The sequence below is a fragment of the Lagopus muta genome, chromosome 12, assembly GCF_023343835.1.
Source record: "Lagopus muta isolate bLagMut1 chromosome 12, bLagMut1 primary, whole genome shotgun sequence".
Lineage (NCBI taxonomy): Eukaryota > Metazoa > Chordata > Aves > Galliformes > Phasianidae > Lagopus > Lagopus muta.
In genome coordinates, this window is record NC_064444.1 from 17,164,754 (window position 1) to 17,178,892 (window position 14,139).

The 14,139-nt window shown below is 51.1% G+C and overlaps 1 protein-coding gene across 2 annotated transcripts in view; it reads left to right on the forward strand.

Moving 5' to 3' along the window:
* CPNE2 (copine 2) overlaps positions 1–14,139 on the forward strand; it is a 41,382-nt gene that overhangs the window by 1,730 nt on the left and 25,513 nt on the right. For both annotated transcript variants that reach the window (XM_048958258.1, XM_048958257.1), the window contains exons 2-4: positions 4,397–4,593; positions 10,797–10,976; positions 13,538–13,612. In XM_048958258.1, coding sequence (XP_048814215.1) covers positions 4,426–4,593; positions 10,797–10,976; positions 13,538–13,612 — 423 coding nt within the window. In that variant the 5' untranslated portion in view covers positions 4,397–4,425. The remainder of the gene's footprint in view (positions 1–4,396; positions 4,594–10,796; positions 10,977–13,537; positions 13,613–14,139) is intronic.

Here is a 14,139-nt window from a genome sequence, read left to right on the forward strand (position 1 = left end):
CCGAGAGCCCCGGCCCTGGGATTTGTCTTCAGCATTCACTTCTCAATAAATGCAGCCTGCTGAGGGTTCGGTGCCATCACCAGCATTCACAGTGACATCACAGTATTTTCTGCCCTAAATCACAGATTTCCCTAAATTGAGCCCGAGAGGAAGCATGTATTTAAGTGAAAACGTGTGGTTGTTGCGGCGTGTATCAGCCAAACGTGCTTGTGAGTGGCAGTGGGCCTGGTTGGAGGGTGCACTTGGGTTGTGATGTGAGCCGGTTCCTTTCCTGCTGTCCGTGTGTGGTGGTGGCAGAGAGGCAGCTGGAGGTGTTGGCTCTGTCTGCCACAGCTCCTGGCTGGGCTCCTGGGTCAGTTCTGGGGTGACTGTGGATAAAGCTGAGTCTGGCCGTGCTTGAGGGCACCGCGTGGGGTTGGCTGCTCCCGTCTGCCTGCCTTCAAAGCAGCTCTCCTGGCTCCAGCTGCCGCCGTCCCATCGCCATCACCCATCCTCAGCAGGGAAGTGCAGCTCAGCAGCACTTGTCCTCAGGGCTGGAGAAGCTCCTCAGGGCCCCGAGCTCAAACCCTTTGACTGCTTTGTCAAAGCTTGGGTGCAGGTTAGTGAGTTACTCCCTGTTATCCCTCGGGAGGCAGCTGCTGCTGGGTTAAGCTCTCCCAGCACCCTGGGCAACCCATCCCAGTGCCTCACCACTCTTTCTGAGCAGAAATTGTTTCCTTACATACATATCCTTAAGGGTCAGCTCAGCCCTCTCTGCTCTGTGGTGCGAGCAGACCTACCTGGGCTGTGCCAGGATCAGGGAACAAGCGAGAGAAGATTCTTTCTCTGTAGGGATTTTGGGGGGAAAAAAGTGATGGAAATAGTCAAACTACGACCCTGCCAAGGGGTTGTAGGGACAATTTCCATCAGGATGGGTTGATTTGGGAGATGACACATTCTCGTATTGAGCTGTTACAGACACCAGGTGCAGGCTGGTGAGTCCTCCGTGATGCCTGGGCGAGGCAAATGCTTTGCTTTGCAAAATAATCCTGGCCATGATCACGTTTGTTTACAGAAGGGAGCTCAGAGATGTCCTCTGTGTGAACCCAGAACTACCTGCTTGGCTGCCATCTCTCCTGTTCTCTGCTTCTCCCCTTGAAGGAGGCTGTAGTGGGTAAATTGAGTCATGGCTTCTGTGCCGTCCTGCAGGAATCCGTGCTCTTCCCCAGGAAAAGAGAAGGCTTCTGTTCTCTGTGAAAAGAAGAATGTTCATTTCTTCTTTCCCACGGAGAGGAAATCACTGAAATTTGAGGGTGCTGCTCGTAGTAAAAGAGCTCCCATCTTTTGTTTGTGTCACATCAGAACCCACTGTACCGCTCTAGGCTCTGTGCTCACCCTCCATCCCAATGAGGAGCTGTTATTGTTCTGCTTCCCTAAACACTGTGCATCTGTTTCCTTTCGTAACGTAAACTCTGACCCCGTGTCCAAGTTTGGGTGGTTTGTTTTCTCTTTCGCTTTTCTTTTTTCCTGTTAGTGCTGAAAATGTGACTGGTGAGATGTGGTGCTCGCTGGGCTTCTCTGAAGGAGGGAGAAAAAGGAGGAGGAGGGAGGAAGAAGAGAAGAGAGGGGGAGAAGAAAGAGGAAGAAGGAGATAGGAAGGAAGGAATAGGAAGAGAGGGAGGGAGGAGGGTGGAGAGGGGAAGGAAAGAGAGGATGGAGGAAAAAGGAGGAGGAGAGGAAGGGAGGGGGAGCGGGGGGAAGGAGAGAAGAGAGGAGGAGGGGGAGGAGGAGAAGGAATTGCTGGATTGCTGGACTGTATGAACCCACAAAGGGTCTGGGAACACATCTCTCTACCCTATGCTTAGGACTGGTCATCAGGCATCTGCTGTGGGCAGCGTTGGATGTCAGAAAGATGCCCTGGTGTGTTCCTAGGTGTGATGTGGGGATGAGGGGACCGGACAGATGTACACCCTGCTGCCCAGAGCTGCTGTGCGGGGAGCTGGGCGTGCGTTAGGGAACCACGTGGCAGCACAATGAGCACGAAGCTGGCAGCTGTGATTATATGTTGGGAGAATATTTGGCTGCGGGTGCCAAGTGAGTCGGAGGACTTCATTTAGGGCGGTGAATGCAGAGAGACGAGAACAAAAAAAAAAGAGGAGAGACTGGAATATAGATATGGAGAGCCAGCTCTGAGCTCCGGGTATCCCAACGCCCTGGGGGAAGGCAGTGCACGTGTGCCATAAGTGCTGCAGGAGGGGGTGACACAGGTGGCCAAGACCTCTTTCGGGCATCTCCATCCTCAGTGCAGTGCTGGCCTGCATCAGCAACTCCTTGATGGAAAAAACATCTTTGGGATCGTAGGCAAATGCTGGTGGCATCTCTCTGCTGCTTTTTGCCTTCCTGGGGAGTTTTTTACTGGGCACCCCTTCGACACAACAGGCAGGATGGAGAGATCAGTGTCCCAGTCCCTGATTTCTGGCACTGCTTCCCTTCCTCACGGGTGCTTAGGCTACGAGCTCCTGGAGGAATGGCAGGGCTGGAGCGCAGGCAATGTGCAACACACTCAGATGTTCTGGTGCCAGCCAGCCCTGGGAAAAAGCTTTTTCCAGTGAGTCATTTGCTGCCTCTGCTTTGTGTGAGGCACTGACGAGATTTGGGGGAAGGGGAGAGATGGAAAAACGAAGCCCAGATCTCCCTGCTCCATCAGGACCCCATCCGTGCCAGCACAGCTGCCCTGCGTGTGCTTGTTGAAGGCAGCACCAGCATCAGACAGCAGCATAAATAGAACAGGCCTGCCTATTTTAAGACACAGATTGCATGATCTGGGTGTTGAAATAAAGAAAAATCTTTATTTTAGCTGCAGCTGGCAGCACGGGCTTGGAGAGGAGCAGGCAGGTAGTGCCTGTGGGCAGCTGGGCTGGGAGGTGGTTTTTTGCCTTTTTTGATGCTGTTTGAAGAACCAGCAGGCATTTCTCCTCGAGGACACAGCAGCAGGGTTCCTCACCTGTGCTTCATTTCTCCTTGCTGGAAATTGGGAGCGACGGCGTTCGGTTGGATGAGGATTGAGTTGTGATACAGAGGGGTTAAAGTCAGAGCCCTGGGCACATAGGGGCAGCTGAGCCTGTTCCCCTCCTTCCCTCCACCCTGCAGCAGTGGCATCCCTGCTCCATCCCTGCTCCATCCCTGCTTCATCCCCAGCAGCAGAGCATGGGCTCCTGCTGACACTTGTGCCCAGGCAGAACAAACAACCGATGCTAATTAATTGGGATTTCCATGCCAAACAGATGGTTTATCAGGGGGTGGAAGATGATGTTTGAGGTTCAGAGATAATGTGGATGAGCCAGGAGCCAAGGAGAGCTATTGAAGAAAGGTACTGAACCAGCTGATGGGCAGAGCTGTCTCTCCAATAGCAACCCCAGCCATAAAAGTTTATTAGTTTAACTCAGTCTGAAAATGCCTCTTCCTCTCTTTCCCTCATCCCTTTCCTCTCTTCCCTCTTCTCTGTTAGAGACATTTTATGTTTGTTGCAAGCGGGCTGCACATCAGAAAGCAAAACTGCTTGGAGATGGATGTGGGACTGTGAGAGATGGATGGGGTTGTCACATGATAATGGTATAAAGTTCACGTTTATCTCTGTAACACTCTGTAATGGGTGGAGGTAAGCTTTGATTGCAGGCTTCTAGTAAGCTCTCGGACCAGATGAGATCTTACCAGGCCCTGTAAGTCGCCCTGGGCATCCGGTCATAGGGCAGTTCTCACATCGGCCTCACGCTTCTCTCAGGGCTCCCTTTCCCTGTGAATCCAGCTCACTGCTCAGCTGGGAGGCCTTTCTCACCAGCCCACAGCTGCAGGGTTTGTGTACCCAAGGTGTGGGAATGCACCCAAGGCTGCTCTGTGTCAGATGACACAGAGGTAGGGCATCCAGGAGGGGACTCCTTCCCTGCTGCGGTGCGGTGAACTTGCTCCAGCACACGCTCGTTAGACGAGCTCAGCCTCCTCTCACCCTAATATCGGCTGGTTCTCTGCTTCCCTTCTCTTTCCATATTCCCTCTGCTCTGCTGTTCATTCAGGATCCCTTGCCTTCTGCCTTGCCTCGCCGTGCCACGGCAGAAGCAAGGCAAGACAGTGAGGGTGAGGAGGGAGATGAGCAGCAGTGAGATGTCCCGTGAACAAACTTGTCCATAGGCAGAGGTGATGGCTGTGATAGCTGGACCTGCTGCTCTCTTAGGGGACGTACAGAGGACATCACCTTTCCTTTCAAATCTGCTGTTTGTGGAGCAAAGCCAGGGCACGCTGGGGTTGCAGTGCTGAGCTCCTCCTTGGGAACCCCATGTGGCTGCCTTGAGAGCTTTTGGCTGTGTGTCCTTGTACCTTTCTGCTTCTCCTGAGGGTTTTCTGCTCTCTTTCTGTCCTGCAGACTGCCTGGAGCTGCTGCTGCTGGAGTCCATGGCGTACACCGGGACCCCACCGCCAGCGGGGCCCATTGGCTCCCAGTACTGCGTCTGCAAGGTCGAGCTGTCCATCTGTGGCCAAAACCTGCTGGACAGGGATGTCACTTCCAAGTCTGACCCCTTCTGCGTCCTCTTCATGGAAATCAATGGAAAATGGGTGGAGGTAAGTCCTGAAGCTGCATGGTTTCTGCATCCTGTGGTTTGGTTCTGCGGATGTCCTTAATGACATTTGCGTTTTGATCACGGTGTTGAACACAGCTTGTACACCTTGTGAAGGAAGCTTGAGTGGATTCCTTCATTTTTCAGAGCACTTGGAAACCACCTGGCCTCCTGGCTGGGCACCTCACCAGTGCAGACAGGCTGGGGACAGAGTAGCCTGTGGCCTTGGCTCGTCCTGGCAGGGCTGGGCTCTGTGTGGGCCTGAGAGCCCAGGAGCCAACCAAGTCAAGGCAGGAGGTGTCACATCCCTTCCCATGGATGTTGCAAGAAGTGTTGTGTGATCAGAATTCCTTAAAAAGGAGCGATTCTGTGCCTTGCTTTGTGAACAGGTCCTCAAGGTAGATAAAAAGAGAGGACAGACCCTAATTCCTAACCGGAGAAGAGCCTCTGTGTTACTCATGGTTGGATCAAGCTGGATTAATGTTTCTTCCAGTGCCTTTATCTTTTCCTTCCCTCTGTGCTCATTTCTTAGCCAGACTCTGGCACAGGAGTCCTGTGATAAGGGTTTTCATAAGGTGCTTTTAACAGCAAGCTGTAAATTCCCAAATGAGCTTGTGCTGGGATCTGTGGGAGCTTTCAGGCCCCCTGAAGTTCTGCAGGTCTTGTTATCACTGCTCTGTCTCTTGATCAGGGTGTGCTTCTCCCTGCAGCATCACAGCAGCCTCTTGAAGGTACAGCAGAGCAAAGTGTTGGGTTTGGGTTTTTCTACACTGAAACAGGAGCTTCTTGGCAGCCTTAGGGCTGGAACACTGTTTTATGGGGGAACTGGGATGTTTCAGAGGAAAAGCAGCTCAGGGGAGACTTCATCACTCTCTGCAACCCCTGAAGGGGAGGTTGTGGTGAGGTGGGGGTTGGCTTCTGCTCCCAGGTAATGGCAATAGGATGAGAGTGATGGCCTCACATTGTACCAGGGGAGGTTTGGGTTGGATATCAGGAAGACCGTATTGGAAAGAGTGGTGAGGCACTGGCACAGCTGCCCAGGGAGGTGGGGGAGTCACTGTGCCTGGAGGTGGTCAAGAACCATGGAAATGTGGCACTGAGAGATGCGGTCAGTGGGCACAGTGGGGCTGGGCTGGGGTTCCATAGATGATCTTACAAGTCTTTCCCAACCTTTACGATTCTGCAAAAGGCACTTCATCACTTCCACGTGAAGCTTGCAGAGACATTCTCCAGGAGGAGGCAGTAATGAAAGTGTACTTCTGGAGGAGTCTCCTCTGTAAGGCTCATCCTTGCTCCTCCATTGAGCTGACCTCCCTTGGATGAGGTGGAAACCTCTCCACCATCCCAAGGCTGTGCACAAGCACCTGGTTCTTCAGTCATTCCTTGCTGGTTTAATGACAGCAGGCTAGGCTCAAAATAATCCTGGCAAGGCGTGTGGTGGGCCTGAAATCATCTTGCCACGTGTGAACTGGTCCAAAAGTTGCTTCTCAGTGTGCAGTTACCTGTGAGTGCTTTAGGTGTGGGTGTCTGCAACACTGATCCCATGGAACAGTTAGCCATCGGGATGTCCTGCTTGGAACAAGATGTGTTTCGGGGTGAGAAGAGAAGCTGTTCCTTGGATCCCATGTCTCTCGTAGAGCTGTTCCTTGGATTTCACTTGAAAAGTTGCTTTCTAGGGGACAGGACTGTGTTGGGTGAAGGTCTGGGAAGTCAGTCCAGGGCTGCTTGTTAGGAGTGCCTGGGTCCTCCTCTGCTCTTAGACTGGTTTTGGAATGAGGTGTATGTGAAGCAGAGCAGGAACTCCCAAGGGTGGTTTTCGTGGTGCTTTATTGAGCGTTCAGCACATCACATGCAGAAAGTGTAGTTGTCATTCCCATCTGCAGCAGTCCTTGTAGGGCAGAGTGTTGTCTGTGATTGAATGAGCGTCTTGAATTCAGACTTGTCTGTGCGAGAACATTTTGCTCTGCGCCTAGAAAATACTTTTTGGCTGCAGAAGGAAAGACTGAGCTAAAATGCCTGTGGAAAAACATGTGGATTTCATCTTGTAAGTGCAGTTGGAGTTAGGTAGCATAACGGCTCTTTGGTTCGTTGAGGAGGGAACAGATATGTAGAGCCTTGGGATGTGACAGACGAACGCAGCGCTGATCAGCTCAGCACAAAGCGAGCAGCTGAGAGGCATTAAATCCCCCCAGTTCCCAGGGAATTACGTGGTCTCTTTTTCCTGATACTTGGATTTAGGGGGCAGCTCGAGCACCTGGCCAGGAAATGGTGAATCCATGGGCATCAGCTCAGGCTTCCTGCAGCTGATCTCCGTGTCACGGGCAGGGTGTAGGGGCAGACCTCGCTTTTGCCACATTCTGCAATTAACTCTGCTTAATAGCAGCCTGGATGAAACTGATGAGCTTCCCAGTCTTGATAGGTGTCATCTCTTTGACCTGACTGTGCTTTTCAGGGATTCCTCTTTTGCTATCAGTAACGTCTCAGTCCAGTGGTTTTGATTCCAAAGCTTTTTTCTTTTAAATACAATGCAAGTTTTGCTTTTTTCCCCTTGTGCTATTTTTATAGCTGTCTAATTGGCAAAATAGGTGCTCCAGCAGCAGATTGCTCCGTGCTCTGCTCTTCTTTCAGCTGCAGACGTGTGGAGCATGCTGTGGGCACAGCCAGCACCCAAGCCTTCCTGTGTCCCTGTGTTGTGGTAGCACGGTGGTGGCAGCATCTGTGCCTGCGCGGTGGGGCTGCTTCTTCCAGCTGTCATATTTGTTCCCAAATACAATTATTGTGTCTCACTGAGCTTAAGAGGAATTAAAAAAAAAAAATAATAAGCACCAACCAAAATGGTCATGAATCAGCCTTGGAGGGGGTGGTAGAAGGAGAGACAAAAAGCTCAGGCCCAGATGTGACATAAAGATGGGTAATATGTCAGTGTGCTGCCTGATGACATCATGCTGTAGGAGCCGGGATGGACCTGGCCTGTGACTCAGCTGTGCCCTCACTTTTGTGCCACTCTGAGTCACCCCTCCTGAGCCTGGACGATCCTCATCTCCTATACTGCTCATCTCAGAAGGATATGGAGGCCACCAGCTATTGACCTGGGGCTCCTAGATGCCCCCAAGTGGTGTCCATCACGTGTTCCCTGCCCCTTGAAAGAGCATCTCCCAGGTGACAGACAATACTGAATATCTCCAGCAATCCTCCTGGCAGAAACTGGACGACCCTAGCTGCATTTGCTTACCATGAGGGGTTGCCAATGGAGAAAATTCCCTGGGTTTGTGCTTGCTGTGTAGGATTGAGGCTTTGAAGACAAGTCTTTAGTTACCTTGGTTGCCTTTTCAAAACCTTCGTGCTTTGCTGCTGGGATGCAGAGCCAGCTTTGCATTTTGCAGGGCACGTGGTTGTGCTGAGTGCTCAGGGGAGGCAGGAGCCAATGGCATATTTATTTCCTGGTGTGAAAAGCCCTCGTACAGAACGGTCACCAGCAAGGTGGAAGGTAAAGAGCTGCACCAAGATGAAGACTGAAATACATGTGTAGCAAGCAGCTGAGGCTTGTGATTTACTTGTGCTTCACAGTGTACAGGTGATGGAACACTGGGCCATCAGGGTGTTGAAGGAAGCCCCCTCGCTCTGTGGGGCTGAACCTGGGACATTTGACAAGGCCAAGTGCAAGGTCCTGCACCTGGGTCAGGGCCATCCCCAGTATCAGTGCAGACTGAGTGCTGGAAAGGTCAAGAATAGCCCTGCAGAGAACACCTTGGGGGTGCTGGTGGGGGAAGATCGGGATATGAGCCGTCAGCGTGTGCTTGCAGCCCAGAAAGTGGATACTTTGGGCTTCATCAGAAGAAGCATGAGCAGCAGGTCAGGGAGGGGATTGTCCTCTTCTGCTCTGCTGTTGTGAGGCCCCACCTGCAATGCTTTTCACCCCATCGCATCCCAGACTTGTTTGCAGCCTTGCTGCAGGGGCATTCTGGATAACAGTGGGACAGGAGGAAGCATAGGTGGCCTGCTGCCCCTTCTCAGCCAGCTGCTACCCCAGAGGGCAGGCGGCTGCCTGATGTCAGCTCACTTTTCATCCTGCTTTGACTCGTTCCCAGGCTTCCCATTAGCTCAGGGTACATGAAAGGAGCTGAAATCCATTCCTGTTGCCTGCGTAGTCTCATCAGCTAGGCTTGAAAGGAGATTTGTGCGTGTTGTGCTGTTCAGATAAGGTAGAGCTCATTGATGGCTGCTGCTCCTGGTCTGCCAGGAGCATCTCTCTGAGCAGGCATTTGGGTGCTGAAGTGCAGGTGGTGGCCGAGTGGGGAGGACCTGTGAGAAGCTGCATTGCCCTGGTTGGTGCACAGCCCACTCCAGTTGGTTTGGTTGATTCCCATCTCTTCAGAGGGTGCTGCAGGTGGCTGTTTTAAGAGTACAGCATTTACTTCAGTGTTCTGCTGGCAATTAAAACAGACTAAGTGACCAACTTTAAAAACACCACAGTGGTGTCTACGTAACAAACTTACCACGTTTCCACTTAGTCCCTCCGGATTCTCTCTCGTATGCTGAATGAGTTTCACTGGGATGATGAGGCTGTGTGCTTTTTTCTGTCTTTTTTTTTCTTCTTTTTTTTTTTTCCTTCCTGCTGTGATGTGTTTATTTCTGGCTCTGCTGCTCTGGCAGGCATCCATCTGTCCTGCAGTCCGTGGTGCCAGCACAGGAGCTGCTTGCTGCAGACGAGCTGCTGTGGTGTCTGGGTTGTGTCTTGCAAAGATCTGAGTGCTGGCTCCCCTTATTCATTTCAGGGCAGGCTGGTGGCCCTTTGCTGCTCCCAGGGCTTAGGGAGCCAGCAGGCTGGTCATGGGATGGTCGTGTCCTCCCCCATACTGGTGCAGGAGGGTTTTGGAGGCTTTGAAGGAGCTCGCTGTGACCATCCGTCAGCCTTCACCCGCTGCCTTCTCTGCAGGGTGCTGAGTCCTGGTTACCTCCCTCTGGAAAGTCCTCTTGGAGAGCAGTGCCAAGTGTTTCCCATGGCAGCAGGTGCATGTGGACGTGAAGCCCATGTGTCTGATGGTTAATTACATATCTCAGCCTTGCAGTGTGTCCAAGCCAAGGCTGCTACTGCAACCTCTGCCACTGTTGGAACATCAGAGAAGAGCAGAACATAGCAGTAAGAGATCCTGCCAGCTCCAGCTCTCCAAAAAAACATCAGCTGAGGGGAGTTCTCTTTCCTTCATATGGGTGTATCCAAACTTCAGGTTGTATAGCAGCAGCAACAGAAGGGTGAGGGTTTTTTGTGCTGTCTTTGCAGTTTGGAGCCTCGAGTCTGTGCGTGTCAAAGGCATCTCATCAACAAAATGACGCTGGGGCAAAGCTGGATGTGCTCAGCACATTGTTTTTAGGCAACAGCCAGAGCTGGGATGAGTCTTGTCTACAGCTGGCCAAGCTCTAGGCTGCAGGAAGACCCACTTCAAAGGTGGGAGATTCCCATTTTGGCCCCACCTCACATCCCTCCTGCACTGGGCTCAGTGTAATCCCCCCTCTGTACCAAGTTATAAAGATGCTCTGTCTGGCTGAGGGAATTCCAGAGCTATTTTGGATATCGGAGTCCACTGAAGTCCTGCCTTGTGCATCCTTCCAGCCTCTTGCTTCTGCTAGTACTGGGTGAAAGCCATGAAAAATAGACCATGGTGATTTGGTGATTTCAGTTTTTCTTCCATGGAAGGCCAAAAAAGAAGAAACCACGTGAATGTTTTGTTACGAGATCTAGAAGGAAACGCTGGGGGATTACTCTTCTGAGTTGTGACACTTTGTTTTTTCACTTGTTTCTGCTGTAAGCTGTGTGGCCCGAAAGAAATAGTTTTGGTTGACTTTGAAAGCATTAGAGGTGTGAGTGTGATTGGCAGAGGACCAGAGCAGCAGGTGGGAGGTGTGAAAGCATGAGCTCGAGGGGCATTCTGTGTCCTGGAGAGCAAGTGTCAGAAACGATGCAAAGGCTGTGGCTTCGGTAAGCTTTGAGCCCACTCCAGTCCCTGTCCTCAGAGACACAGCTCTCTGTTAGATGCAACCCACTTTGCATGCATTTAGGGTTGTGTTTGCTGCGTGCCTGTTGCTCTCTGCTGGCCAGCACAGGGCTTCTAGATGTCAGGGCTCCAGCTGCGGTCAGAGGAGAGACGTTGCAGTGACAAAGATGTAAAGCATAGATGCCTGATTGCCCATTTTTTTTGTTCTATGCAGCTCGACAGGACAGAAACAGCTGTGAACAACCTCAACCCGGCCTTCTCCAAGAAGTTTGTTGTTGACTACCACTTCGAAGAAGTGCAGAAGCTCAGGTTTGCCCTGTTTGACCAGGACAAGTCGAGCACACAGCTGTATGAGCATGACTTCCTTGGCGAGTTCTCCTGCACGCTGGGCACGGTGAGTCTCTGATGTCCTATTCCTGCAGCTCGTCCTCCAGCTAAGAGACCCCAAATTACACCATCCTCAGGGGAATTGAAGGGGGCAGAGCTACTTTTCTTACCCACTGTAAAGTTTGCTGGGTCATTCCTGGCAAAAAGTACTTAGGGTAATTTTTTGCCCAAATCTGAGCTTGGATGTAGGGTGGGCACCTGCTGCTGCTTGCAGAGAGACCAAAGCCTGGGGAAATGCAAGAGGGCATTGCACCCATTTGTCTCGGACACTTGCACTGGAAGTGTTGGAGGTACCTGTTGTCAGTAAGGGTTCTGGTAGTAGCCATGATGACCAGTTGGGATTTGGACTTGAGAAACTTCCAGGTGTTTACAATTAGGATGCACTGCAGATCTACTTCTCTCTCTTTTTTTTTTGTCAGAACTTTTGTAGTAAGAATGATGTCTTTCTTCTGTTTGAGAATGAAGCGTTTGAAAAACACATGCACAATAACCTTGCTGTTGGGTAGTAAATCATGCCTCTTACTGTAGCGTGTTGGTGCAGGAATGTGTCTTCTGCTCTTCCTATGGAAAAGCTTTTGAGACAGATGTGATTTATAAACCTTTGGAAGGTCTTTGCGTTCATGAGCCCAGACCCTGTTAGGATTTGGCAGTTTCTCCAAACTTCTTTGTCTTCTGAGCATGCTCTGACTCAGAGGCAAGAAATGAGGGAGATTTTTCCATTCTTTTTCAGCCTCCAGCTGCCCAGGACTGCTGTGGTACCTGGCACGAGCAAATGGGCTGGGGATAGCAGGCACTGTAGTAGGTGGGTTGGTGTGGACAGCTGGCCCAGGGCGTCCAAGGAGGCTGATGAATGTGGTCACTTTATTACATACTATCTGGTACTGCGTATGCCAAAGGCAGCTGAGTAACTTCGCTGTTGCCAACTTGAGAACTTGTCAGAAGAGCACTGACATTTACTGACTGAGGTTTAATGTCTGTGTTTTCAGAAGAGCTCTGTAATGACCTAATTTTGATCCTGAAGAAATTAAGAGACCGCCCAGGAAACAGCCCAAGCTGTTGCTCAGTGGTTTAGGCCAAGCCATTCAGTATTTGTTCTGTTGTTGGCTGCAGCCACCTCTGGCACAGTTCAGCTGTGCTCATTATGGAGGGCACAGTCCTGATGAACGCTGTGAAAAGAGAGTTTGTGGACATGAGGAAACAGGGCTGAAGCCTCAGCATGGCTCTGCAGGAGTATTGGGCTCTGCAGCCTCATACTGGAGGGAGGCATCCTTTATATGCACTAGGGAGGAGGGTGGAAGAGTCACCTCATGAATGGTTGGATATAGGGAAAAAGTTCTTAGAACAGTGATGCTGTGGCACAGCTGCCTGAGGAGGTGGGGCACTCACTGTCCTTGGAGGTGTCCCAGAGCCGTGGGGATGTGGCAGAGGGATGTGGGCATGGTGGCATGGGTTGGGGTTGGGCTTGGGGGTCTGAGAGGTCTTTTCTGACCTTAATGATTCTGTGTAAGGTCCTGGAGGAGCCCAGCTATTGCTGGACCTGTGGAGGAGAGGGGTGGGACAGGGAGGACTTGTGGACTCAGCCATAGACTTTCTGAAGTCCGTTTTTTGTTTGGTGAGATGTTTCCATAAGCCCATCTGGTTGTTTTGAGGCACGAGCAGCTGTTGGAAGGGAAGGAGAGCAGGCTGGGGCAGCAGGAACCTGCCTTTGCTGAACCACACACCCAGCACCTGACTTTCCAGTTCTGTGTTGCCATCAGAGCCCTGTCAGATTAGCTGGATTGTTTTATTGCAGCTAATTAGGTCTGTGGCGAGATTTAAAAGGATGGTTGGATCACTCGGAAGCCTGCAATGACCCCTGTGGCCAAGTGAAACCTTAAAAGGGATCAAATTGCAGACTGCAGGGTGTCCGTGGTTGTTGCTTGTCAGGTTATGAAGAAATCTCATGCCACAGCAAGGCACAGACATCTAGCCCTGTTATTTGGGGATTCCGGGGTGTTTTGGAGGCAGAGCTGCAGGGCATGGCTGGATTGAAGACCCCAGCACTACTGTGGGAGTCTCAGTGGGAAGGGGTTTTGCCTCAAAACTGCAAAGAGAGAGAGAAAAGCATTTCTGGAGAGCAATAGGAGGAATTCAGGTGCAGCCAGATAGCAAGAGCTAGAAGCTAAGCCATTTCATTATGGTTTTCTTCTAATTATTATTATTATTATTTTCTGGCTGTGTGACATAGGACCGAGGGAGGAGGCAGAAGGATGGATGGGGCTGTGCTTTGAAACTGTAGCCTGTAGATTTGGAAGGGCTTGCTGATAGGAATGGGAGAAGAGCACAGCTGGTACCAGCAGGTCGCTGTGTGGGGCTCTGCAATCTGTGGGGAGAGCTCACAGGGTTGTTGGGTGGCACTGGTGGCACTGGTGGCACTGACAGCATCGTGGCCAGCTCTCAGTGTGGCATCTTTCTTTTACCACTGTGCATACTGAATATGATTTGACTAACGTGAGCAATGATCAGTTGCTTATGAGTCTGCATTTGAACACATGACTTTATTTTCTTTGTTGTTGTTTTTTTTCCTAGATTGTCTCCAGCAAGAAAATAACAAGAACTCTCCTTCTGGGGAATGGCAAGCCAGCTGGGAAGGGGATGATAACGGTACAGTAACTCATTTACCTTACCCATGGAGTGTGTGAATGCAGACAATAAACTGCAGGTGATGCAGGGCTGGGGTTGATGCCCCTTTTTTCCCTTGCCTCCCATTTTCCTGCCCACCTTTGGTCTCTTTGGAGGATGTTATATTGCCCAGTCCCTGTCTGGTGACTTCAGCCAGCGCTTTTGTCTCTGAGTACTAAAATAAGAAATGCTAAATCTGGAGAAGAACAAAGTCAATACGTGCTGCTGCTTGTTATCTTGTACATGATGCCTGCTCAGACCTCCCCGGAGCAGCCGAAGGGAAAAGGGCCGATTCCTTCGCTGACAGTCAGTGGTTTTGTTTGTACGAAGAGGATGAGAGTTCTGCCGTAGCAACAGGTCTCATAGCAACAGCCTCTGCTCCTGCTGCAGACCCCTTCGGGCAGTGGTGTTCCTGCTGGGGATCTATTTAGTGATTTTTATTTATTTTTTTTAAAGAAGAGACTAAATTTAGGCTCATTTCCCCCATGCCGCATCTCCCATCCTTTTCG